We start from the raw sequence: 27,718 nt of genomic DNA, 5'->3' as shown, positions 1-27,718 counted from the left end.
TATATGCATATATGAACTTTGTAAAGAGATCTGGGAGGTGACCGGGTAAGATAATACATTTTCACTATACTTTTATGCAGTGTTTTTATTATTTTTTATTTATTTATTTATTTAAATATTTTATTTATTCATTCATGAGAGACACAGAGAGAGAGAGAGAGAGAGAGAGAGAGGCAGAGACACAGGAGGAGGGAGAAGCAGGCTCCATGCAGGGAACCCCATGCAGGACTCATCTGGGGCCTCCAGGGTCACACCCTGGGCTGAAGGCAGGCACCAAACCGCTGAGCCACTGAGGGATTCCCTATGCAGTGTTTTTAAAAACCAAGTACATGTGTTATCTTTTCAAACAATATATAAGAATGTAACGAATCAGAATATGCCACTTTGGCATAAAGATTATTTTGAGCTGAAAGCAATTGAGAAGTAGAGACAGAAAAATTCTCTGCCTGCACCCTTATAAATTTCTATGTGTGAAGGTGTTGCCCCCCTCCTCTCCAACAGGAAGAGCAGAAGTTAATCACAAGCAGCAACTCTAGACTTTTATCAGTGAGAGGAATCTATATATAACAAACCTTGTAAAACAATCCTTATCTTCCATTAATTTCTCCCATATTTACCTTCCCATAGTCTGCCACCCTCATAGCCTAAACTTTTCATCATCTTATCGCTTCTCTGCAAGTTTAAAATGTACCATCCTTTGTCAGAATGATATAAAAGCCTCCAGGCCTGTAATCATCAAACAGTAAGGTACTAGCACAAAAACAGACACACAGATCAATGAAAAAGAATAGAGAACCCAGAAATGGACCCTCAACTCTATGCTCAACTAATCTTCGACAAACCAGGAAAGAATATCCAATGGAAAAAAGACAGTCTCTTCAACAAATGGTGTTGGGAAAATTGGACAGCTACATGCCGAAGAATGAAACTGGACCATTTCCTCGCACCATACACAAAAATACTCATAATGGTTGAAAAACCTAAATGTGAGACAGGAATCCATCAAAGGGGCAGCCCGGGTGGCTCAGCAGTTTAGCGCCTGCCTTCAGCCCAGGGCCTGATCCTGGAGACCCGGGATCGAGTCCCACGTCGGGCTCCCTGCGTGGAACCTGCTTCTCCCTCTGCCTCTCTCTGTGTCTCTCATGAATAAATAAATAAAATCTTAAAAAAAAAAAAAAGAAATAAAAATTTATAAAAAAAGGAATTAAAAAAAAAAAAAAAGGAATCCATCAAAGTCCTAGAGGAGAACACAGGCAGCAACCTCTCTGACCTCAACTGCAGCAACTTCTTGTTAGACACGGAAACAAAAGCAAAATGAATTCTTGGGACTGCATCAAGATAAAAAGCTTTTGCACAGCAAACAGTTGACAAAACCAAAGGACAACTGACAGAATGGGAGAAGATACTTGCAAATATCTTATTAGATAAAGGACTAGGATCCAAAATCTATAAAGAACTTACAGATTTTCAACACTCAAAGAACAAATAATCCAATCAGGAAATGGGCAGAAGACATGAACAGACATTTCTTCAAAGACGACATACAGCCAACAGACACATGAAAAAAAATGTTCAACATCACTTGGCATCAGGGAAATATAAATCAAAACCACAATGAGATACCATCTTACACCGGACAGAATGGCTAAAATGAACAAGTCAGGAAACACGAGATGTTGGCAAGGATGTAAAGAAAGGTGCACCCCCTTACACTGTTGGTGGGAATGCAAGCTGGTGCAGCCACTCTGGAAAACAGTACGGAGGTTCCTCAAAAAGTTGAAAATAGAGCCCAACAATTGCACTACTAGGTCTTTACGCCAAAGATACAAATGTAGTGATCCAAGGGGGCACTTGCACCCCAGTGTTTATAGCACCAATGTCCACAATAGCCAAACTATGGAAGGAACTGAGATGTCCATCGACAGATGGACAGACAGATCAATGGATAAAGAAGATGTGATACACACACACACACACACACACACACAATGGAATACTACTCAGCCAACCAAAAAATGAAATCTTGCCATTTGCAAGCAGGTAGATGGACCTGAAGGGTATTATGCTAAGAGGAATAAGTCAGTCAGAGAAATAGAATTCTCATATGATCTCACTCATGTGGAATTTAAGAAATACAACAAGATCATAGGGGAAGGGAAGGAAAAAGAAAACAAGACAAAATCAGAGAGGGAGACAAACCATAAGAAACTCTTAATCATAGAAAACAAACTGAGGGGGATCCCTGGGTGGCGCAGTGGTTTGGCGCCTGCCTTTGGCCCAGGGCGCGATCCTGGGGACCCGGGATCGAATCCCACGTCGGGCTCCCGGTGCATGGAGCCTGCTTCTCCCTCTGCCTGTGTCTCTGTCTCTGTCTCTCTCTCTCTGTGACTATCATAAATAAATTTAAAAAAAAAAAAAAAAAGAAAACAAACTGAGGGTCGCTAGAGAAGAAAAAGGTGAGGGATGGGGCAACTGGGTGATGAACATTAAGGAGGACATGCGATGTAATGAGCACTGGGTATTACATAAGACTGATGAATCACTGAACTCTACCTCTGAAACTAATAATATACTATATGTTAATTAATTGAATTTAAATTAAAAAAAAAAAAAGTCTCCAGGCCTCCCCTGTCCCATCTCTGAACCTAGGGGGTAGAGAAAAATTTCCTCCCTTACAAGGGAAAAAACAACCCAGTTTTGACAATCAACTTGTAAAGATAGGAGGGGCTGCGTTGGTTGGCAGGGGGCTCCTCACCCAGAGGAGATGCTGCTGAGAGGTTTCTGCATGAAGTGGGAAATTGGAGCAGATGATCTGCTTCCCCACTTTTGCCACCTAGAGGAGGTACACTCGACCACTTGGAGTGAGAAACACTGAGAGATGGGCAGGATCCCACAGTTGGGCAGATGAGAAAATGAAACTTTATCAGACCCAATGTTCCTTACTGAACATATATAGCGCTCAAGGAAGATAAACAAATCTCAGACAAGGCCACTTTGTAGTTGGAACAAGGCAAGGACAAGGCCACTGTGGAACCACAAATAATGACAATTTCCTCCTAACATGAGTAAGTCCTGCTTCCTTCTCAATAATAATTCTGGCCCACTTCAATCCTCCCACCTCCTGGGTAAAATTATTAATAAGATACTTAACCATTGAATTGCCCCTGCGACTGTAATCCAATTCAAAACTGTTCCCCACTTGCTTAAACCCTCCTTCTAGTTACCCACCACAAACCCAAATCCTACAATAAGCCCTTACCAATTCCCTCTTAGCAAGGTACCTCATGTTTTCTCTGATGTGAATTCTCCCTTGCTGAACAAGATAAATAAATCTGATTCTTTTTTGAGTACAGGTATGCTCCTGATGGGATTTGATTGTGGACTTTATCGTAGTCTTAGCTTTCTTCAGCCCAGTCCAGCAGTACCCAAATAGGAAGACATAAGAATTTTAAGGGTTACTTGGAAGGGTTACTTTCCGTGATGGAGAAGCAACCTGCCTTGGGCAGGTATTCAGTGGTAGGGGTTATGGGGCTGGGGTGAAGGGCTCAGGTGGGAATTGGGAAAGTTTGAATAATTCTCCTTCCACTGCCATCAGCCCTTTCTGTGGCCTGGGGTAAACCATTTCACTATGAGCCTTTTTCCATTTCTGTAAAAAAAAAAAAAAAAACAGATTGAAATATATTTCTAAGCTTCTTCTAATCTTAATATTCTAGGATTCCAAACTCTAGAGGTTCTTATATTCCGAGATAAATGTTCCCTTCTTCGTTCTCTGTACAACACTCATTACTGTTGCCATATCTGCATACCACCTGCACTTTTATGTATCTATGTGAATCATTTCTCAAAATTTTTTCTTTAAATAGACCTTCAGTTTTTACTTAAATTTCCAGAGTGAAATTTACATCACTTCTTAAATGGAAAACCAGCGTCGCTGAAGCCGCCTTGGCCCCTCAGGCCAACCTCATAATCTAAACTTCAGAAACACTCAGAGCCCAAAGACTGATGAACTAACCTTTCTTTGTGTATCTATAGATTGTGCATTCTTTCCTAGAAATAACATAGCACTTCTGCACCTCACAAAACAGAAACCAGACCCCCTTGCACAAACCCCAGGCACTAAGGAACCAGGCCCCCTTGCACAACCTTCCAGCCCTGTGATAATGTTGGTAAAGCTGGCATGTGTTAGGGCCACTGCATTCCCTTTACTGGTTAACTGCCCTAAACCCCTTTCTAAATCCCTGAGTCAGGCAGAAACCTCAGAGCTGGCCTTCGGACAAGAGTGTGCCTTCTCAGCACTCCCCCTGGGTGGCTCTTGGTTGAGAGCCTGCCTTGGGCTCAGGTCGTGACCCCGGGGCCCTGGGATGGAGTCCCACATAGGGCTCCCCACCGGGAGTCTGCTTCTCCCTCTGCCTATGTCTCTGCCTCTCTCTGTGTCTCTCATGAATGAATAAATAAAATTTAAAAAAAAAAAATAGTGTGCCTTCTCTCCAGGTGGCCAGCCTTTTGAATAAAGCTCCTTATTCCTTTCCAAGCAAAACTCAGTCTCTTGCTATTGGCCTGGAGTGCAACGGACAGCCCACCTTGGGGTTCAGCAACACCGCTTGGTAGAAATGAAAGAATTTCTGCAAGCACACACAAAAACCCTAAGACAAAACAATGTTGTTTAAGATGGGCTTACCTTCTGGAGAGATTTGGAAAATGAAGCCCTCGCCCTGTCAAAAAGGGAGATAAGCAAAGGTTAGAAACACGTTAACTAAGTACTGGTGTCAAACTCTCTTAGGTTTGAAGCAGGACTTTTCTCTGCCTAACGTGTTCATGCACCGCGAGGCCCTTTCACGTACCCTGAGTGGCGTCTACACCTCACATTTTCAGAAACAACGCCCATCCTTCGCAGCTTGAAACTGGTCTTTCAGTTCTCAGATTAAATATAAACGTCTCAGAACACCCTTCTGGGACTAGCACCCCCCCCCCCCAACTACATTACTTTCCCCTCACATCGTAAGCATTAAACTTTTATTGAAGAGTACTCCCTCGTACTACTTTAGGGTACTCATCACAATGTGTCGTGGTGCATGTATGTTCAGACTCTTTTCATACATTTCTGTGCACTTCTGTACCTCCGATCTCGACATATAATGGGTTCCCAGTAAATGCAGGTGAAGTGAAGGAATAAAGCCTTCACAGCTCCTGCAGCTGTGGGTCGCTTTCGCCCCATTCTCCAAGCCTGCTGAGACCAGCCTCCTTCCTCCGCGCGAGACCGGGTTAGCCCCGCCTCCTCCCCCCCCACCCCGCCGGCCACATTAGCCCCGCCTCCTCCACGCCCCCCGAGCAGGCCTAGCCCCGCCTCCTCCCCCGAGCCGGCCACATTAGCCCCGCCTCCTCCCCGAGCCGGCCGCATTAGCCCCGCCTCCTCCCCGAGCCGGCCGCATTAGCCCCGCCTCCTCCCCGAGCCGGCCACATTAGCCCCGCCTCCTCCCCGAGCCGGCCACATTAGCCCCGCCTCCTCCCCCCCAGCCGGCCACATTAGCCCCGCCTCCTCCCCCCGAGCCGGTCTAGCCTCGCCTCCAACCCCCACCCCAGCCGGCCACATTAGCCCCGCCTCCTCCCCCAGCCGGCCACATTAGCCCCGCCTCCTCCCCGAGCCGGCCGCATTAGCCCCGCCTCCCGCCCCCCAGCCCCCCACGTTAGCCCCGCCTCCTCCCCCCCAGCCGGCCACATTAGCCCCGCCTCCTCCCCACGCCGGCCACATTAGCCCCGCCTCCTCCCCCCGCCGGCCACATTAGCCCCGCCTCCTCCCCCGCCGGCCACATTAGCCCCGCCTCCTCCCCCCCGCCTGCCACATTAGCCCCGCCTCCTCCCCACGCCGGCCACATTAGCCCCGCCTCCTCCCCCCGCCGGCCACATTAGCCCCGCCTCCTCCCCCCGCCGGCCACATTAGCCCCGCCTCCTCCCCCCGCCGGCCACATTAGCCCCGCCTCCTCCCCCCGCCGGCCACATTAGCCCCGCCTCCTCCCTCCCCTCTGGGACGGTTTGGCTCCGCCTCCCTCTTAGCGCCGGGTCGATTTGGCTCCACCTTCTCCCTCTGCGCGACGCTGATTTAGCCCCGCCTTCCCCCTCTACCAATGACAGAGGCTCTCTCGGCAGCGGCGGCCGAGGGCGGTGGGCGGGGCCACGCAATGACGCCACCCGCGCGTTTCCGGCCTGAGAAAACGCCGCGTTTCTGAGGCGACGCCTCGACTGGCAGTTACCACCGCGCTAGAAGCCTCCCCGGCGGCCGCCGGCATCAGCAGCGTCACCATGGGGGCTGTGCTGGGCGTCTTCTCTCTAGCCAGCTGGGTGAGTTCGGGGTCTGGTGTCTCTGCGGGACGTGTCGTTTTGGGGAGGGCGATAGGGCGTCCCAAGCTCTGACCCGATCGGGCCTCGGCTGGGGGCTTGTGGGGACGGGCCCTGGGCTGCAGAGCGTATCCGGGGGCGCAGACCCAAATCCGTGATGCCCGCTGCTCCCCGCCCCCGGGTCGGGATCGGGCGGCTCGCCTTCCGGGTTTGTGGGGGGAACGTAGGAGGCCAGGCCGTCATTGTTTACAATTTCGATTGCCCCGCCCCCGCGGGGTTTCCGGCCTCTGGGTTCCTCGGGCGCTGGAACCCGGACCGCGGAATGAGAGTTCCGGGGCGAGGGCGCTCTGCTTCATCTCCCGGGGCCTTCTTCAAGTGGCGTCGTTTAATTTGGGGTGGCTTACGGGATATCGTTATCGCATAGCGCGGATTTCCCCGGGCTACTGAGTGTGTGGCGGAGCTGGGATTTTAACCGAGGCCAGTTTGCAGTTGTGCAAAGGAACAGAAGAAGACCGTGGCCCTTCCCGTAATATGGGGATAATCACCCCAGCATTCATCGCCCTGAGAGCTGCTGTGAGGATAGAGTGAATAAATGGGTGGAATCGCTCGGTAGACTGTAAACGCCATATTTTGCAAGGAAATTTTAGGATCTGTGGAAGAGAATATGGTGAGTTTCCTCACGTACTCCCTCCCGGGGAGTAGGATTTTTTAAAATCACTTATATGTTTCATTACTTCCCAGCTGATGTTCCTTGACCAAAGACTCGATCTCAGCTCATTGCACTACCACTTCTTAGGGACAAAGTGTATTTTCCGTTCTTGAAGCTTGTTGGCCCCAAATCGAAAGGGCGTTTGGTCATTTACAGGTTCCTTGAGAGCAGTGGCTTTCCAATTTTTTGACCTTGACCCGAAATTGAAAAAAAAAAAATAGATTTTACATAGTTTACTTAATACGCCAGTTTTGTGAGATCATTTTTACCTTTAGCATCTGCTGTACAATTTTTCTATCACAGAATAAATCCCGGTAAATTGAATTTTACAACCTAGTAGTGGGTCAGACTACTTGCAAAGTAGATTTAGAAGAAATATATAGTTAGGGTAACTGAGTAAATTTGTAAATTGAAACAAAGATGTCTTGCTCATCCTAATAACCTGAAACGCATTTTGCCTTTGATGTAAAACTAATATTTGAATTAATGCCATCGAAGCATTTCTATCTGTAAACTGCTTTTCTATTTTATTAATCTCTTGTTCAGCAGGAATAGCAAGGAGTGCAGTGTACCAGAGAATGGAATGAGGGAGGGAAGGAATAATGGGAAATGAGGTCGGAAAAGTAGCAGCGAGCCAAATCATGTGGATACCTGCTGTGTGGTCTTAACAGGCCAATTTAAGGACTTTAACTCAAGTGATATGCGGATCCATTGTAGAAAAGAGAAATGATGTGATCTGACCTGTGTTGGAGAACAGATTGTGGAAAAGAAAGGGTAAACCAGTGTAGAGGAGGAAGAACTTTGCTTGCATCCTCTATGGGGTTGGTGGTTGGGGGCCTGCAAATTAAAGTACTGAAAGATTAGCGAGAGAAAAAAAGCACTATGTACACATGCAACACACACACAGGATGTTATTCATCGTTCAGTGATGAATAACTCAAAGGGATGGTTAGAAATTAGGGCTTATTGTATACCTTACTTAATAGGGGAAAAGAAAAGAGCTTCTATAGGAAGAACAAATAGATTTCTTTAGGAAAGACAAATGGGTTTTTAGGAGAACAAACAGGAGATGAGAAAGTTTGTGGTAATACTTGTTTATGTAGGTGCAAAGGGCTTTTGCCTTCTTGATGGCCATAAAACTCCCTTGAAGAGGGAATTTATGGCAGCCTTCTATCCCAGAGGTTGCTGCTTTTAGTCAGATGAGGAAAGCTCCAAGAACCTTTTCTTCACTATATCTGTTGAATTTCAAGTGTCTTCATCTTAAAATAATCTTCATACCAACTCTGGGTTCTGATCGGGTGGCTACTGCAGTGAAATTGGAGCCATCGCATTTTATCCGGGTGAAAGATGATAGTAGTGGCTTGGACCAACATGATAGCTAAGGATGCTAAGAAAGTAGTCAGATTCTGGATATATTTATTTATTTGATTTATATATTTAAAAATTAAGTAGGCTCCATACCCACCTGAGGCTTGAACTCACAATCTTGAGATCAAGAGTCCCTGCTCTACCAACTGAGCCAGCCGGGTGCCCCAGATTCTGGATATATTTTGAGGATAAAGCTAATGTGCTGACAGATTGGACGAGGGTTTTGGAAAACTAAAACATCAAGGATGACTCCAGGGTTTTTGGCCTGAGTAACAGAAGAATAGAGTTGTCATTTACTGAGATAGGGAAGTGACTTAACGTAGTAGGTCAGTTATACAGATTGAGTGCCTACTTTAAAGGTACAAGAGACACAACAGTAGGTGGCCCTTCTTAAAAGCACTTATATTTTCATGATGTTTAAAAACAAGTTAGTGGGTATAAGGTTTCTAGGGCTAAATAAAAAAAAAAACAAAAACCCAAACCACAAACTGGGTTGTTTAAGCAACAGAAACTTGTCTCAGTTTCTGGAGGCTAGCAGTCCCAAGTTGAAGGTGTCAGCAGGGTTGGCTCCTGAGAGTGGTGAAGGAGAATCTATTCCATGCTTCTTCCCCAGCTACTGGTGGTTTGCTAGCAGTCTTTAATATTCCTTGGCTCGTAGATCTCTGCTTTTGTCTTCACTTGGTGTTTTCCCTGTGCTTCATGTTTCTGCCCAAATTTCTCCTTTTTATGATACCAGTCATGTTTAATTAGGTGCTCACTCTTCTCCACTATAACATCATTTTAGCTAATTACATCTGCAATGATTTTATTTCCGAATAAGGTCACACTTTCAGGTACTGGGAAATAGGATTTCAATATATGAGTTTGTGGGGGTAAGGGGACACAGTTCAGCCCATAACAAACACTAGGCAATTATTATGAGGTTATTTAATAGGGCAGAAAATAAGTAGCTAAAGAGAGTCAAGAGTGTGAGAATGCAGATAAAATAAACATGAAGCAATTAGTGTCATTGTTTTTGGCTGTAAAACTTCTGTTTCTGTCTGCAGCCAGCTATTGACCTCTATATGGTCTTTTGGCCCAGACTGTAGTTAAGAATTGGAGACTGAAGCTGGGTGATCATTTTCCCATTTTCCCATGGCTGTTGCAATTACAAGTAAAAATGGTTCCAAATATGCCTTCATCCAGAATGCTCACCAGAGATCCAGGTTATTCTTTTTTTTTCAATTGAGATAAAATTCCATAACATAAAATTAACCATTTTAAAGTGTATAGTTCAGTGGCATTTAGTATATTCACGGTGTTATGCTGTCATCATATCTGTGTAGTTCCAGAACATATTCATCCCTCCAGAGAGAAACCTGATTCCCATTAAGCAGTCACTCCCCAGCCTGTGTCCCTCCTTTTCTAACCTTTGGAAACTACTAATGCTTTCTGTCTTTGGATTTACTTACTCTGTATATTTCATATAAATGAAATACAATGTGTGACATTTTAGATCTGGCTTCTTTCACTTAGCCTGATGTTTTTTAGGTTCACCCATGTTGCACCATGTATCGGTACTTCATTCGTTTTCGTGATTGAATAATGTTCCATTGTATGGATTTACCACATTTTATGTATCCATTTGTCAATTAATGGACATTTGGGTTGTTTCTGCCTTTTGGCAACTGTCAGTAGTGCTGCTTTGAACATTCATGTACAAGCTTATGTTTGAATACCTATTTCAGTTCTTTTAAGTGTATGTTTAGGAGAGGAATTGCTGGGCCAAGTGGTGATCCTGTGTTTAACTTTTTTGAGGAATCTCCACGTTATTTTTAAATTGAGCTAAATGGCTCTTGTTATCTTTATGTATAAGGGTTTCCATGTAATGGTGCTTGATGCTATAATACCAGTTTGGTAACTAAGATTACTTAAATAGCAAGTGGAGTTAGATTTTTATATTATTTTTAAATAAAGTAGGATCCTGTGTGAGTATAAGTAACATTTGTTGGGCTCTTAGTTTGTCTTAGTATGTTTTAGGCATGTGTTGAGTACTTAATAGAGCAATGTCTGAGGGAGGAAGATTCCGTTATTCAGTTGCAGATGGAGAAATAAGCTTAGCTTATGTAACTTGCTGAGTTAGAAACAAATAATATTGACTCTAGAACCCATGCTTTTTTTTTTTTCTTAACTAGGCTCCATGCCCAGCACAGAGCCCAGCATGGGGCTCAAACTCATGACTGTGAGATGAAGACCTGAGCCGAGATCAGGAGTCACATATTCAGTTGACTGAGCCACTCAGGCGCCCCAGGACCCCTGCTTTTAACCACTTCCTCCAAACCATAACTTTTTTTTTTTTAAGATTTTATTTAATTATTCATGATAGACACAGGGAGAGAGAGGCAGATACACAAGCAGAGGGAGAAGCAGGCTCCGTGCAGGGAGCCCGAAGTGGGACTCAATCCCGGGACTCCAACATCACGCCCCGGGCTGAAGTCAGGCGCTAAACCACTGAGCCACCCCGGGATCCCCCAGCCATAACTCTTTCAGTTAAAGCTGTTAAAGTCTGGTTTGCCTCATCTTCTACTCTGTGACCTTTATGACATGAAGGAGTCCACTGAAAGAGGTCTCAAATAGCTGTGGTGTGCTTGTTACAGGTTCCCTGCCTTTGCAGCGGTGCCTCATGTCTGCTGTGTAGTTGCTGTCCCAATAGCAAGAATTCCACGGTGACTCGCCTCATCTATGCTTTCATTCTCTTCCTGGGTGCTGCTTTGTCCTGTATCATGTTGACGGAAGGGATGGAAACGCAGCTGAAGAAGGTGAGTAGAAGTAACGGTAGCCTTAATGGACTGGTTATTTGTATTTTCTATTTTGCATAATTGTAGTTGTAATTAACGTCCTTATTTCTTTACTGTTAGAAAACTCAGTCAAATTCATTGTGATTGTTGGTTTTTAAATTACTTTTGGGTACGGTCAGGACATAGAATATAAAAGTATTAGTCCTTTTCCAGAAATCAGGGTACTCAGAATAAACGTCTTCAGGCTCTACTCTAGCATTTGAAAGAAAGATATTACAAGAGTGGCACAAAAAAATTCTTTCCACGTATGTTTTAGAGTTAAACATTTAACCTAGGATAGCCCTTCACCTGTGGAAAGAGACGGTTGTAGCATGAAAATTCATGTCAAAATGGGAGATAACCTCATCAGCAAGAAGAGCAAAGAAGAGAACACTTTTATTTGTGAAATGCAAATTGTTTCTACTCTTTGGGGATAAGATTGTAAGTGAATTGGAAGACAAAGAGAAAAGTCCCACAAAACAGTCTTGCAGTTGTTGATGTAGTCAGTTTTATAAACTCAGGCCTTCTTATGACAGGATACAGTCTTTGTTTAAATGTGGATATTCCCATAACATTGAAATTGCTTTTTCCAGATTCCTGGATTCTGTGAAGGGGGATTTAAAATCAACATGGCTGATAGGAAGGTGGATAAAGATTGTGATGTTCTTGTTGGTTATAAAGCTGTATATAGGATCAACTTTGCCTTGGCCATCTTTTTCTTTGTCTTCTCTCTGCTCATGTTAAAAGTAAAAACAAGTAAAGATCCCAGAGCAGCAGTACACAATGGGTATGTAAATTTATTTTATTATTTACTTACCATATTATATTGTGTGGATCCTCCCCTTGGGCAGTTAATGTTGCCATTCTCATGGAAGCAGTAGAGTATATGGATCAGTGGCCCACATATATTTCTGACCTATTGTACATGTGAAGTTGTTTCAGTGTCATTTTCAGTTGGAGTTCTGTAGCATAGAGGGGAAGAGCAAAGTTTTGTCTTTTTTTCAATACCTTTGTTTCAAGTTCCTAGATTTTTTCAAACACATGTGAAACAGTTTAAGGAAGGGATCCCTGGGTGGCACAGCGGTTTGGTGCCTGCCTTTGGCCCAGGGCGCGATCCTGGAGACCCGGGATCGAATCCCACGTCGGGCTCCCGGTGCATGGAGCCTGCTTCTCCCTCTGCCTGTGTCTCTGCCTCTCTCTCTCTCTCTCTATGTGACTATCATAAATAAATAAAATTAAAAAAAAAAAAAAAAGAAAAAAAAAAAAGAAACAGTTTAAGGATTGTGCTAGGAACTGTATGCACACGCAAACACATATGCTTTTTACTGGTATAAGATACAAATGAAAAAGATAAAAAATAAAAGAAATAGACTTGATCTATTGAACATCATACAGAAAGATAAACTAGTTATATATGGGCCACTGATTTATAAATCTGTTGTTTCCCATTCCTGACTGCCCCCGCCTCCGTTCTCCTTTGACATATAATTCTTATTTGGAGACTGAAGGAAGTTTTATATACTTTATATGTATTTTAATCTCATTTTTGTAGATGTAGTAACTGAATTTCAGAAAGATTAAATAAAGTGCCTGAGATCTCTGAGCCAGTGAGAGTGGGGTTGGGATTAAAACTTGGGTCTGTCTAGCTCCAAAGCCTGATTCCTTCCACTTTGCCATACAAGCCTTTAAAGATCATGGAGGGATCCCTGGGTGGCGCAGCTGTTTAGCGCCTGCCTTTGGCCCAGGGCGCGATCCTGGAGACCCAGGATCGAATCCCACATCGGGCTCCCGGTGCATGGAGCCTGCTTCTCCCTCTGCCTGTGTCTCTGCCTCTCTCACTCTCTCTGTGTGACTATCATAAATAAATAAAAAAAAAAATTAAAAAAAAATAAAATAAAATAAAGATCATGGACTAAAAGCCACGTTTGGTCCTAGCTTTGCCAGTGATGAATTGTGTGACTGTGGGCTCAAGGCACTTATGTCCTATATGTGAAAGGATTAGGTGATAACTTTTCCCTACATCTAATAGTTAATTGCTTTATATTTAGCTAACATTGTTAGTAGAATGCTCCAGACTTCTAGAAAAATTTCTATCTTCAGTTGCTAAATGTAGGGAAATTCTTAAGTTGTAGGTTTATCTCTTATTATGTCTATCAATGATTTGTTCTCTGGGTTAATGTTTGTCCTGAAATTGTCTGAAAAATTCAGTGAAGCAGATTCATATCAAATGAAGAAATAAGCCCAGAAAATCATATTGGAAATGCTACTGAGTCTTTTGCATTTCAGGAATTCACTTTTCTCAGTGGAAGGATGAAAATTAACATTTCATAAATGCACTTTTGTATTTTAATAGGTTTTGGTTCTTCAAAATTGCTGCCATTGTTGGTATCATGGTTGGCTCTTTCTACATCCCTGGGGGCCATTTCACCACAGGTATGGCTCACTGCTAAGAGTTAATTATACTATATATACAAATTTTACAAATGATAAGAGTTGAAGTTACATTTTCATTACTGGTTTTGCAGAACTGGCAATTAAATGAGGTGGCGTTCAATTATATGACTTGGTACTACCATTAAGGTAGCAATTAATTGATTAAACTCAGGAGGTATTCAGCCCATTTCTCAGCTGTTCTGGAACCGTATGTTGCCAATATTTTAATCGCTTACCTTCTCACTTGGCAATACTAAGTTAATCTGAGAGTTTGTCAACATGGGGACCTGTACTCATATGTGTCCTACTATCCCTACCTTAATATGCTTTCTTACCATAATATCAGGTAAGAATTTTTTATTTATTCATGAGAGAGATACACTGTCAAATAGCTGTGGATTTCCACTGTGATTTTTTTTTTTCCTTCTAAAGTAAAAGGCTTTTATTATACCATTTGGAATGTCAGATCCCAGACTGCCCTTGGCACAGCCAGAACAAGTTTTAAAAGGTCTGAAACCCAGCAAAACACTTCTCAGAGAATAGCCTTTGAGTTTGGAATTGGAATAATCTTATACTGCTGGAGACAGAATATGTCTTTACTCACCTCTCTCTTGAATCGAAATCGTTTTAAAATTGGATAGTAACATTCTGAAATGTTACTCTTGTGGTAAAGCATAACTTTGTTCTTTTGGTTTGTAGCCTGGTTTATTGTTGGCATGGTTGGGGCCTTTTTGTTCATCCTCATCCAGCTAGTGCTGTTGGTAGACTTTGCTCACTCTTGGAATGAATCATGGGTAAGTCGAATGGAAGAAGGAAATCCAAGGTGCTGGTATGCCGGTAAGTATCTAAACTCCCCTATAAGAGCCATATTGCATTATGCTATATTAAACAGGATGTACAGTAAAAATCTCCATTGATTTAAATGTGTAAACTTCCAAATTAGAGCTGACTTTTTAAAAACTAGTTTCCCAGTTGAGTCAATTCCGAATTATACATATAACTGGAAAGAGGAAGCACAGGTGATAGAAATCATTGGCTCTCAATTCATTTATTTTGAAATTTGTAATGTAACTAGATGTGTTTAGATAAGGAAAAACATCTGTATATTTAGTGATACAGTTCTGGTTTTGATTTCCTTGTTTCCACGGACAGGGGACTCAGGTAGGTTTTACATAGGGGTCACCTGCCCACATCCCTCAGGCAGGTAGAAGTGAACAGTCTTTACTGCTTTATTCAAAGTATGGCCCACATCCCTTGTAAAAGCTTTCTGGTGGAAAAAGGGCACTTAAAATTTCTAGGGTGGGAATAGGATTTCTAGCTTGTAATAATGGGGAAGGACTTTGGAGTTCTCTACTTATTAGGGGCAACGACCTAGCCATTTAAAAAAATAGTGTTGAGATCCCTAGCCTCTGCACCCCACCCATTATTAACATAACAGCTGCTCTTGTGTGAAGAATGAAAAACCAGGAATTACAGAAGAAAACAGATTACCTGTAATGCAAATCTATAGTAATTGATACTCACTGTTAACATATTACTCTGTATCCTTCCAGTCTACTTTCTTGCATATGTACCTGAAGAGTCACTGAAAAAGATGTATATTTGTATCTTATTAATTTTTACATATATTATACATTCGAATAGCTTACAGTTGACTCAGAGAAATAGCCTGTGACTATGTGACTACAGCGTAACAATAAATACTTAATAATATATTTCTGAGCACATACTTGGTTTTTTCCTTAGAATAAATTCCTAGGGGATCCCTGGGTGGCTCAGTGGTTTAGCACCTGCCTTCGGCCCAGGGTGTGATCCTGGAGATCCAGGATGGAGTCCCATGTCAGGCGCCCTGCATGGAGCCTGTTTCTCTCACTGCCTGTGTCTCTGCCTCTCTGTGTCTCTCTCTCTCTCTCTCTCTCTCTCTCATGAATAAATAAAAAATCTTAAAAAAAAAAATTCCTAGAAGTAGAAGAGTGGAAGAGTATAGATATATTAGGGGTTTTAGTACACATTATCAAACTGCCCAGTTTTCTTTTCATCTTATTTATCTAGCTTACTTTTTATTTATTTATTAATTTTTAAAAATATTATTAATTTGAGGTAGAGCACATAAGCAGGGGGAGAGGCAGAGGGAAAAACAGGACTCCTGCTGAACTCACGACCTGACCCAAAGGCAGCCGCTTAACCAGCTGAGCCACCCAGGCGCCCCCTAGCTTGCATTTTTTTTTCCTAGCTTGCATTTTAAATAACAAAAGCAAAACCAAAAAAAAGAAAAAAAACCCCAAAACGAATACAAAGATGATGGAACTTAATAAAAAATAAAAATGCCAATCTCCACTCACTTGCAACCCACTTTCCTCTCTAGATGTGACCACGATTACTGGATCTGTATGTATTTGTGCACATGTACACATGTTTCTGTTACTTAAATGTAAATAGGTTCACATTATATATTCTCCATGACTTGCTCTTCTCACCAACTATATGATGAGTATCTTCTGACATATCAGTGAGTTTAGATACATCTTACTTAATGGTATATGGTTCCATGGTGTTCCATGGCATGGTAGACCATAATTTATTTAACCATTGCCCTATTTTGTTGGTCACTTCAGTTGTTGATAACTATTTATTTTAGCATGAGATTTAAGAAATTGTTTTATTAGGGTGCCTGGGTGTTTCAGTTGGTTAAGCATCTGACTTTGCTTTAGGCCATGATCTCAGGGTTCTGGGATAGAGCCCCACATCAGGTGCCACACTCAGTATGGAGTACAGTTCTCCCTCCATCTTCCTCTGCCTCTTACCCTCCCCCTGCTCATGCTGTCTCTCTCTCTCAAATAAATAAATAGAATCTTTTTTTTAAAAAAATTGTTTTATCATAATGAGTTGGAAATCCCAAAACACCTCCCCATTTCTGATAGAAATGTATTAATTTTTTATCTATTTACTTCTGTTTACTTACTATAAAAAATGAATTTTTATAATTCATTTGAATTACTCAACTTTAAAAGAATTTAATAATGAGTTATAGATTTGTCATTTTGGAGTAACTAAAGAGTAGATACATCTTGCATATTCATATGGAAAAATATTAAGAACTGTGCTAGTACTTTAACATACATTATCATTTTATAGTAACATCATATACATTGCTTAATTTTAAATATGCAAAACCCATGGAGATTATTAATAGAAACCGGTTTTCTCAAATAAGTCCACGCTGTGAATTAAGCACAAGTTAATTGAGCTCACCACTGCTATAGTTGGCTGGGCATACTGTTATTTTTTTATGTTTTCTAATTTTCAGAGTTACATAGCTAACTTGATTATGTGAACATAAAGGAATATTATTTTAGGTTTTCGAAAATAGCAAATATGCCACTTTCCCACAATGATGTAGTTTCATCATGGCAGGAAGCGGGTTTATGTAGCCAGTGGCTGCAGAGGACAAATTTCATAAAAGATGCCTGTCCGTTGTTTTCTGCTGACTCCATCCCTGGCATTTAGCTTGCTAGAACTTGGCCAATTTGAGGGCCCACAAGGTTTGCAAGTTCCTAGAAAAGCTTATAATGCACATTATGTAGCATACAGTTAGAGTTTACTCTAGCTGGAATGATCAAATATCTGGTATTTGAACCCATGGAATTGAGGTAGGTGATCTATAAAGTAAATCCAGCCACCTCTAACATGATCTGAAACGTCAACCTTGGGCCCTTCTGTAATTTCCCTGTAAAATGTAGACCACCATCACAGTAAAATAACGTGTCTTTATTTTTATATGAAGAAGAGAATTCTTCTTTGTTAGAAATGTTTGCCACAGTCACGTGCATTCATGTTGGTTTCCCATTTTCCAGCTTTGCTCTCCGTCACAAGCATCTGCTACATTCTGTCTGTCGTCTTTGTCGGCTTGCTCTACACGTACTACACCAAACCAGATGGCTGCACGGAGAACAAGTTCTTCATCAGTATTAATTTGATCCTTTGTTTTGTGGTGTCTATTATATCCATCCACCCAAAAATTCAGGTATGGTTTTATGCTCCTTCCTCCTATGAAAGATTTTTAATGAATGCTAAACTTGAACCAATGTAACCTTTATATGAGTTTATGTTTATCTACTTAAACATTTTCCCATATTATGATAAATTCTTCATAATTCTAATTTAATAACTGTAAAATGTGCCATTGAGTGCCTGTATCATAATTAAGTGAATAATTTCCCTAGTGTATTAAAAAAAAAAAAGAAAACACCTAGGTAACCTGAGAATTTTATAGCTCTTACAAAATAGTTTATGTCATGAGAATGATTTTTATGAATCAATAACCAAGCTGTTTTAGGGAGATTAAACTAGAGAATCATTGCTTTTAATAGTTAAAAACAAAACTCATGTGTGCAAGTTTCATCATTTAAATACCATACCTTAAAAAAATTCATGGAGCTTTATATAAGAAATAGGAAAAGAGATGTACACATCACCTCTCCTTCCAAAAATGAGAAAACTGAAGGTCCAGAGAGATGATGGGTCACCTAGCTGGTTAGCACCGCCGTTGAGCTTAGTCTCTATGCCACCAAGGGACTAAAATCAAAGCCTCTGCGGAATACACAGGCATTCCAGAGCTATCAAATGCCTGGGGAACCAATAGTACACGGTTCCTCTTTCTTGGTTCTTTTTCAGGCCAACTCAGACTGAAAGGTTATTTGTTCTCTTTCAACTGTCAAATAGAATAAGAAGGTTCTCAGTTAATAACATTTCACGGGGGGCCCAGGAATTCCACTGGGTTTTAGAAAGTCAGCCCTTGCAGTTCCTGTGGCATTGTTTTCTTTTTGATTCCATAGGAACACCAGCCTCGGTCTGGTCTCCTGCAGTCCTCTCTCATCACCCTCTACACCATGTACCTCACCTGGTCAGCCATGTCAAATGAACCCGGTAAGGGAATGTCAATAGCACATTCATTTGATGGAGAGAAAGTAGGAAATGACTCCTTTGGCAGGTGCAAAAACTAGAGGTGAAGCAAATACCAAACAGGCGAACAAACAAAAAGCTTCACTTAAATGGACTGTGTTCACTGTATGATGATGCAGATACTCACATTTCAAGTTTTATTCTCCATGTCTGTCTGCAGCTGTTCATAGCTGACAGCCTAAAGGACCGCAGTCCTTACACAGTCTAGGCTTTTCCCTGGAATAAGTCAACTAGTCAAGAGTTGGACAAGGCACCATTGTTTTGGCCCTTTGTAGCATTGTTGTAATTGAATTTCACTGTGGTGTTACAGGCTCTAGAGGAAATGGCTGTAGAAACCTCCTTCTGTAGTTACTGCATTGTACTGTATTGAGATAGTGCATTCTATGGACTTGTTTTAAAGGAAAATGGTTACAGCAGACCCTTCAATGATGACTCAACTTACTGCTATTGTACTCCTCTTTAATAACCTTGTAAAAACAAAGCTAGCAGAAAAACTCCCGGTGCTTTAAAGCCTTTGTACAACAGACCCAAAAAGATTTGCCAGTTAAACGTCAAAATCCGTAAAGTCAAGATAGACATTTATGAAATTTGACAAATGCTTTGTTGTATCTTTTCTTTTTTTTCTAAAACTAAGTCCCTGATTGCAACACAAGTAGGTAACTAATTGCTGAGTTTGCAGGTTCTTTTAAGTCTAGCATTCCCATGTTTTACATCATGACTGAATGATGTGTGAGCACATCCCTCACATCCCTTCCTGGAACAAGAGAATCTCTAACTAAAGATAATAAAAAGTCTTCCACTTTCAGATCGTTCCTGCAACCCTGGCCTCTGGACCATTGTGACGCATATGACCGCACCAACCTTGGCTCCTGGAAATTCAACTGCCATAGTTCCTACCTCTGCACCACCCTCAAAGGGTGGGCATTTTATAGATCTAGAGAATTTTATTGGGCTGACAGGCTTCGTTCTCTGCCTTTTGTATTCTAGGTAAGTTAAAAAGTACTTGGGACAAGAATCTCATCAAGGTTAATGGCAGAGCAAAGAAGCTATTTTGCTTTCAAAGAGCAGTGTGAAGAAGTAAGAAAAACAACTTAACTCTTCTTTATTGAAGTCCTCAACTTCAGTTACTAGCCACATATATTTCTTAAAGCCTAATAAATTCTCTCATCAAATAAGTTCTTCCAAACTGACATAGAGATACCTTCTCCCTGGATAGGAAGATAAAGTCTTCACCTGACCGTAAATCTGCTAGGGTAGTGGCTCTGAAAATTGGTTGGTTTCCCCTTTTGGTAAGAAAATCTTAATTTTCTGATTGTTGTAAAAAATATTTCTAGAACTGTAGAATTGTATACATCTGATTTTAAAATCTCTAATCCAAGAGCTCAGATATAATGTGTGTTAGCACTTTGTGTTCATCCTCTTACCCATTTTTTATTGATATTTTGTATATAATAGCATGTAGTTTTAAAATATGAGCTAAAAATGGGCAAGAATATATTTATACAAATTAAAAACATAAGTGAGATAAGGGTAAAGTGGGAAATGAAAGTATCCTCCCTCCAAATTTACCTCTTCCATGGTTAACATTTTGGTACATATTACTTCATACTTTTTCCCCTGTGCTTCTACTTATCTATCAATTTATTTATTTCCTTATAATTATATGTAATTTTAATTTTATATGTAGTTACATATAACATTGTATTTATATTACTTGATAAAATAATTTTTAAAAATAAGTTAGGGACACATTATAAATACATATAGTATTCTCAAATATGAATTTGTCATAATTTGGACAACTTTCCAAGTATATGCAGATTTTTTTTTTTTTTTTCTTAATGATTGTTTAAGGGTTGGCAAACTACAGCTCTTGGGCTGTCTATTCTTGTAAAGTTGTATTGGAACACAGCTATACTTACGTGTTTTTAAGTTGTCTGTGACTTGTTTGTTTTGCTTTTGGCCTAATGTGTTTTGTTTTGTTTTTGAGATACAATTTCCATACTATAGAATTCACACTTTTAAAGTATACAGTTGAGTAGTTTAGTCTGTGTTTTCAGGATCGTGCAGCCATCACTACCGTCCATTTTAGAACATTTTATTTTACCAAAAAGAAACTTCATGGTCATTAGCAGTCACTTCCCTATTCCTTATCGCTCCAGCAGTGGCAGAAACTAATCTCCTTTTGTTTCTGTAAATGTGTTTATTTGAATGTTTCGTTTATGTGGAATCATGAAATATATGGTCTTTGGTGACTGGCTGCTTTCATTTCACTTAGGATGTTTTCAAGTTTCATCCATGTTATATAGGACTTAATTGTTGGAAATGATACTCCATTGTGTGGATATATATACTACATCTTGTTAATCCGTCATCAGTTGATGGATGTTTATTTGAGTTGATTCCACCATGGGACTATAATGAATAATGCTGCTGTGAATATTTGTGTACAGGTTTTTTGTGTGAATGTACATTTTCAGTTCTCTTTTATCTATACCTAGTTGTAGAATTGCTAGGCTATGTGGTACCTCTTTGTTTACTTTTTTGAGAACTGCCAGTGTTTTCCAACGTGACTACATCATCTTAACAGTCCCACTGTACAAGACTTCCAATTTGATAATTTTTTAATCATTACATTGTAATTGTCTTTTTTATTGTAGCCATTCTAGAGGATGTGAAGTGGCATTTCATTATGGTCTTGATTTCCATTTTCCCAATGACTAATGATGTTGAACCTTCTTTTCATGTGCTGGTTAGCCATTTGTATATCTTGAAGAAATGTGTATTTAAATTTTTTGCCTATTTTTAAGTTGGGTTGTCTTATTATTGTTTTTGTATATGGCTTGTGGTAAGGGGTCCACCTTCATTCTGTTGTGTGTGGCTATCTAGTTGTCTCAGCACCATTTGTTGAAAAGACTATTCTTTACTGTGTTGAGTTGACCTGGCATCCTTGTCAAAAATCATTTGACCATAAATGTAATGGTTTATTTCTGGACTCAACCCTATTCCAAATTTGTCCAGATTTGTTCTTTTTCAAGATTGTTTTGGTTATTCAGAGGGCCTTGCATTTCTGTGTAAATTTTAGGTTTAGCTTGTCAGTTTGAGATTTTGATAAGGATTACATTGAATCTGTTCATCAACTTAGAGAGTATTACTATCTCAACACTGTTAATAAGGCTTCTAGTTTGTAACATGGGATGTTTCATTTAGGTCTTCAGTTTTTTTCAGTGGTTTATGGTTTTTAGTGTACAAGTCTTAAACATGTTTTGTTTCTAAGTGTTATTTTTGACAGTATTAGAAGTGAGATGGTGTTTTTGTTTTTAAGATTTTATTCATGAGAGACATAGAGAGGCACAGACATAGGCAGAGGGAGAAGCAGGCTCCATGCAGGGAGCCCAATGCAGGACTCAATCCCAGGTCTCCAGGATCACACCCTGGGCTGAAGGCGGCACTAAACCACTGAGCCACCTGGGCTGCCCAAAAGTGAGATAGTTTTCTTAATATATGTTTTAGGTTTTTCATTGTTACTGTATAGACATAGAATTTTCATATATTGATTTTGTATTCTGCAAGATCATTTATTGATTCTAATAGTGTGTATATTCCTTAAGATCTTCCATGTACAAGGTCAAGTCACCTGCAAATAGAGATCATTTTACTTCTTTTCCAATCTAAGTGCCTTTTATCTTTTCGTTTCCTAATTGCTCTGGCTTGAACCTCCAGTACAGTAAATAGAAATGGTGACAGTGGACTACTTGTCTTGTTCCTGATCTCAGGGGAAAATCTTTTAGTCTTGTACTATTAAGTATGATATCAGCTCTGGGTTGTTCATAGACGCCCCTTTATAAGTTTGAAGAATTTCTCCTCTATTCCTAAGTTGAGTGTTTTTTATCAGGAAAGGGTATTAGATTTTGGTCAGGTTGCTTTTTGTGTGTCTGTTGAGATGATCATGTGGTTCTTGTCCTTTAGTTGTGTGTACTTTTTTATTCAGTCATTTAATAAGCTTGCAGTGAGCATCTGCCGTGTGCTGGAAATGCATAGATGACTACGGTCATTATTGTTGAGGAGTTTTAGGACTAGGAAGAAAGACAGGAATGGTAAGTGCTATGGCAGAGGGAAGCATAAGGAGTTGTAGGACTTTAACCCAGCCTCATGATGACTTGGTGTCAGGGAAGGCTTTCTAGAAGACATGGCACATAGAGAATTGAATGAGTATAGCTGGGAGAATGTTGGTAGGTGGTACATTCTAAGCATGGAAGAGGCACTTGTGGAGTCATGGACGCAGACATTGAAAACCTAATGAAACTCCTAAGCAGTTAAACTTTAAGTGGTAACCAATGAGAGTGCTCTCTGTCTTGTGATGACAGGCAGCAGTTGAGAACTTTTAAGGAGAGCCCTTCAGAAGGCCTTCAGTTCCCACATAGGGGCAGTTCAGAAATAACCTTCATGAGGACCCTCGGTGTCCATCGAAAGATGAATGGATAAAGAAGATGTGGTTTATGTTTACAATGGAATATTACTCAGCCATTAGAAACGTCAAATACCCACCATTTGCTTCGACGTGGATGGAACTGGAGGGTATTATGCTGAGTGAAATAAGTCAACCAGAGAAGGACAAACATTTTATGGTCTCATTCATTTGGGGAATATCAAAAAATAGTGAAAGGGAATAAAGCGGAAAGGAGAAAAAATGAGTGGGAAATATCAGAAAGGGAGACAGAACATGAAAGTCTCCTAACTCTGGGAAACAAACTAGGGGTGGTGGAAGGGGAGGTGGGCGGGGGGTGGGGGTGACTGGGTGACGGGCACTGAGGTGGGCACTTGACGGGATGAGCACTGGGTGTTATTCTATAGGTTGGCAAATTGAACACCAATAAAAAATAAATTTATAAAAAGGAAAAGAAAAACAAATAACCTTCATGTATATAGGCCAAAGGCAGCAATTCATCTCATCAATTCATTCCTCTTTTCTGATTTGTCTTCTTTTGGATCACCTTCCAGCATCCGCACTTCCAACAATAGCCAAGTAAGTAAGCTGACCTTGTCAGGAAGTGACAGCGTGATCCTCCGTGATACAGCTGCCAATGGTGGCAGTGATGAAGAGGATGGACAGCCTCGGCGGGCTGTGGACAATGAGAAAGAAGGAGTGCAGTACAGCTACTTCTTATTCCACTTCATGCTTTCCTTGGCTTCTTTGTACATCATGATGACCCTAACCAGCTGGTACAGGTAGGAGGCACGGACAAATCAGATGGAAGACGACTTGGCCCCCTTGGGCTGTCTATAAAATCTATCCAATGCTTAACCTCAGAATCCCCTTCTCTTAACTATGTAATGAAATTGTGTTCAGTGCTCTTTTCTGAAATACTTTTGACTTTTTCTCCGCTTGGATTTAAAATCCAGTTGGAATTCTTACAGTACAAACCATGGAGGGTTCTTCCAGACTTGAGTTACTTGAGAAAATCATAAAGCAGTCTGATCCATCTTCACTAATTTTCCTCTGTGTCTTGAGATGGCCATATAGAGTATTCTGATCAAAGTGATGATGCGATACGGAAAGTTTCAGGGATGCCATTTCAATCTAGACTTTCCCAATATCTAGAACAGGTAGGTGTTCCTGAAGAACTTTGCCCAGTGAGCGCAGTAGTCAGTTCTTCATGCTGACAAGATAAGAGTTATTTGAGAAACAGAGTCCCCTGCCTCTAATAATAGCAGCTTTCACAAGTTCCTTCTAGAGCCTTACTAGAGTGTAATGTCAGCCAGTTTTCTTGGCTTTGGCTCAGGGGGCTGGGTGCAGATAACCAGTTCTTTACCTGACTCTTTGTTTTCTTAGCCCTGACGCAGAGTTCCAGAGCATGACCAGCAAGTGGCCAGCTGTGTGGGTCAAGATCAGCTCCAGCTGGGTCTGCCTCCTCCTCTATGTCTGGACCCTTGTGGCTCCACTTGTCCTCACCAATCGTGACTTCAGCTGAACCTCTGAGAATTCATAAAGGTCTGCTTTGCTGAAAGCCCATTATCTACTTTACTTTTGCTTCAACTAAAATATTAAGTGAACACTTTGCCAATTTGACTATATCCAGGTTTATATCAGAGGGCAAAATTAAGTAATGCTTGATGCAGGATCTGAACTTTTCATTTATATGTATATTATGTTTATTTGTAAGGATATAGTGCAAAGGGAACATTTTGCGTTTTAAAGTGAATTACAGCTGTGCTGTGAAGAGAGTTCTTTATTGACCTGTAGGATCCTACAACTTTGATTTAAAGTGTAAGAAAATGTTGGATATTTGAGGCCAATTGTTAATATATTTCTATTGCAGTATCCTTAAAAAGCAAACAAAAACAAAACAAAACAAAAAAAAACCCCACCATTTCTGTGATGGGTTTCCTTTGTGAAAATCTTCGTGTGATGGAAGCACTGTGTTCAGTCCTTAATCCCCTACCAGGTGTAGCATCATAGTACTTGGGGGAAAGGGTGTGTGCATATGGGTCCTTCCCCAGAAGAGCAGGGTGGCTGATTTGGCTACTGCTTCTACAGCTTGAGTTTGTCCACTTAATGTTCTACACTACAGCAGTGATGTTGTGCAGTTCCAGCTTTGCCAGAAGTTTGTTTCCATAAGCGCTCTGTAGGTTTGGTTATAATGAAGATTCACTTGGGAAAACAGTGTGACTTCAGCCTATGTAATTACCTTGTTATGAGTATGTAAAAGTAAAATGCATGTGAATTTATTATATTTGCACTATAAAGGTATTTGATTAAAATAGAGACTTCAGCTTTTAAGGCCCGTTCTTTTACAGCTTTTATGAGTTAACAGCCATCCTGTAATTTTTAGACCTACATGGGCAGTCAGGTTTATCAAGCATCGAGCAGAGTGCACCTATCTCTTCTAAAATTTGAGGTCTGGCTAGTAAGTAGTCTTGAACTCATCCAAAAATTGTACTAATAATATCTTCCTTGGGCAAGACACTTGGTGCCAATGAGAGAAAAAGCAGGTGCTATCAGGAAACTTCTTCAGGAGAGGTAGCACACAAGGAGGTAGAATAGAACGGTTCTTCCAACAATCATTTACTGAATCTCTCTCAGGTTCGGGGATCCAGCTTTAAACATAAGAGACACCAGTTCTGCCATCCTGGACTTCTGGTTTAGAGGGTAAAAATGAGCTGACAGTTGTGCAACATGGTGTGATGACTGCTGTGATTGAAGAATTGCAGAGAACTCAAAGGAGAGTTGCCTGGGGTCACGAATTGGGGATTGTCCTGGTAGGCTCCCTGGAAAATGTGGAATTGAGGGCTAGGACTTACTTAATAGGAGTTAGCCGAGAGAGAGAGATGGGGAAGTAGGGTGGCAAAACCGCATGTTCAAGAAGGGAGATGAAAACTTGTTCAGGAAAGCTGGCATGGGGAGAAGAGGGCAGGGACTAGGTCATGAAGGGATTTGTAAACCACACTGAAGTTTGAACATTAATGTTGAGAACAGTGGGGAGCGTGTGCATAGTGACATGAACAGACGGTCTTCAGTCACTGCCACTGACCGGTAGAGAGGGCATCTAGAAAGGAGACTGGGGGTGGGCCATATACCATTTCAAACAGAGAAGTGAAAATGAGGATGGGGGGGAATTGACAGCTGAGAGCTACGTAGTAATTAAAATTTAAAAACTGGAAATTGATTAGCTATCAGGAAGAGGCAGGTTCCTGAATGATGCTGGTTTAATTACCTGAGTTGATGGAGGTTCTGCTTATATGGTGAGACAGGAAGAGAAACATTGTGCCAGAAGAATGGAGTTCATCCCTTAAGAATGGCTAAGAACATAGGCTTGGAAGTCACACGGGGTTTGTATCCAGCTTTGCCGTTTCCGTCAAGACTGGTGGGCTAATATTTATTGAGTACATAGTATGCTTTATGACTTACTTTGGGCGAATGACGGTGTGACCACCTGTCTGAGCCTTAGTGTTTTCCTTGTTTAAATAAAAGCTAGTACCTAGTCCATGTTCTTGTTTACAGAGTAAAGTTGCTTTGCAAAATGCTTATGAACCCATTTAAACACTGGAGGTAGCTGCTAATCTCACTATGGGCTAAAATGAGACTAGACAGTATTCATAGGTCAGAGATGTTCAGCCACAGTCTGACGGAGGCTAGATTTGAGGTGTTCTTACAAAATGAAACAGATGGGACACAGGGGACAATTTCAGTTGGGATGGAGGGAGGGGGGAGAAGCAGGGCTTGATAGGAGTCGTTGGAACCACCATGTTTTAAAACAGTGCTTTATGTCAGGGTACAGAGGTAAAGTTGTAAGGGAGGTGGAGGGGCAAATAGGGGAGGTTTAGCCTCTTACTTTGCCAGTGTAAGGCAGCCACCCTACTTTCCTTAATAGCAGGGGTAGCCAGATTAAGACCTTTAAAGGTCCTAAACTTCAGAAACATGAGGGTGTGCCATCCCCTACCTTATGTAATGCAAAATAAAGCAATACTAAACTGTAAAATAAGTGTAACACCGTCCAATAAAGCTTTTATTTTTTTCTCATAACTTTGATATTAATTTGAAAGAACAGATTTGAAAATTAGGGAGCAGTATCCCTGTTTGCTTGACTGTAAGTTAAGCTGGCTTGGTGGTAGGAAACCCAGGATCACTCAAGACTCAAGGGAACCGTACTAGCAAGTGTGCTGAGGTATACACAAGCGTAAATAACATCAGCAGGTCGAGTAAGCCCAGAATCATACTTAAAATCAGGAGAGTATTTGGACTTATCAGACCTCATGGTCATGTCATCTCATTCCAGATAAGTCACCTGGTGTGTCATCACCATGAGCAGGCCCATCTGTCCCTCAGGATTGCAGAGTGATGGCCCTGGCTTTGAGGTCAGGAATTCCTCAGAGGCAACAGCCGTGGCTGCCACTTTTCCTGGGTTCGAGCTGGGAGGAGGCTTGTAGGCCCATGTGGCCCCTGCTGGATGTTTACTCTCTAGATTGGTCTTGCAAGGTACTTGGTTGGGAAATAAAAGTTTCCCTTACCTGCCAGAGAGTGGCCACGGGCCTGGTTATTGCTGCTTTGGTGTTCTGGACCAAGCCAGAGCTCAGGCCTCACTTAAACCACCAGCAC

The 27,718-nt window shown here is 41.4% G+C and overlaps 2 protein-coding genes and 1 long non-coding RNA gene across 5 annotated transcripts in view; 1 reads left to right on the top strand and 2 right to left on the bottom strand.

The window, feature by feature from the left end:
- The window catches only part of PKIG (cAMP-dependent protein kinase inhibitor gamma), a 100,401-nt gene extending 95,143 nt beyond the window's left edge, over positions 1-5,258 (bottom strand). For both annotated transcript variants that reach the window (XM_038572412.1, XM_038572418.1), the window contains exons 1-2: positions 5,118-5,258; positions 4,679-4,712 (exon numbers count right to left, since the gene is read on the bottom strand). In XM_038572412.1, coding sequence (XP_038428340.1) covers positions 4,679-4,712; positions 5,118-5,215 — 132 coding nt within the window. In that variant the 5' untranslated portion in view covers positions 5,216-5,258. The remainder of the gene's footprint in view (positions 1-4,678; positions 4,713-5,117) is intronic.
- A 911-nt stretch (positions 5,259-6,169) lies between these two features.
- Positions 6,170-26,608, top strand: SERINC3 (serine incorporator 3). Of its 2 annotated transcripts, XM_038572402.1 has the most exons (11): positions 6,200-6,336; positions 6,758-7,000; positions 11,047-11,208; positions 11,820-12,013; positions 13,580-13,659; positions 14,359-14,496; positions 17,514-17,683; positions 18,495-18,585; positions 19,428-19,608; positions 23,623-23,850; positions 24,455-26,608. In XM_038572402.1, exons 2-11 carry the CDS (start codon positions 6,998-7,000, stop codon positions 24,591-24,593), a joined length of 1,386 nt encoding a protein of 461 aa, XP_038428330.1. In that variant the 5' UTR covers positions 6,200-6,336; positions 6,758-6,997; the 3' UTR covers positions 24,594-26,608. The 2 variants fall into 2 exon arrangements, with proteins under 2 accessions (XP_038428329.1, XP_038428330.1); XM_038572401.1 differs by lacking the exon at positions 6,758-7,000 and having other exon boundaries at positions 6,170-6,336.
- LOC119865673 lies at positions 10,797-21,947 on the bottom strand. The gene is made up of 3 exons (XR_005377910.1): positions 18,078-21,947; positions 15,184-15,244; positions 10,797-12,188 (listed from the first exon to the last, which is right to left on the bottom strand). It is a non-coding gene; the product is annotated as an uncharacterized LOC119865673 (long non-coding RNA).
- Positions 26,609-27,718: the final 1,110 nt, after the last annotated feature.

The sequence above is a fragment of the Canis lupus genome, chromosome 24 (genome assembly GCF_011100685.1).
Source record: "Canis lupus familiaris isolate Mischka breed German Shepherd chromosome 24, alternate assembly UU_Cfam_GSD_1.0, whole genome shotgun sequence".
In the NCBI taxonomy this organism is placed as follows: Eukaryota; Metazoa; Chordata; class Mammalia; order Carnivora; family Canidae; genus Canis; species Canis lupus.
This window is presented reverse-complemented; position numbering and strand designations above follow the sequence as displayed.

What these genes read in the sequence shown, in the direction of transcription:
- SERINC3 (XM_038572401.1), top strand. Translation starts at nt 6,298, where the DNA reads ATGGGGGCTGTGCTGGGCGTCTTCTCTCTAGCCAGCTGG. An exon ending in TCTTCTCTCTAGCCAGCTGG is followed by an intron (nt 6,337 to 11,046) that starts GTGAGTTCGGGG and finishes TGCTTGTTACAG; the next exon opens with GTTCCCTGCCTTTGCAGCGG. An exon ending in ACCCTAACCAGCTGGTACAG is followed by an intron (nt 23,851 to 24,454) that starts GTAGGAGGCACG and finishes TTGTTTTCTTAG; the next exon opens with CCCTGACGCAGAGTTCCAGA.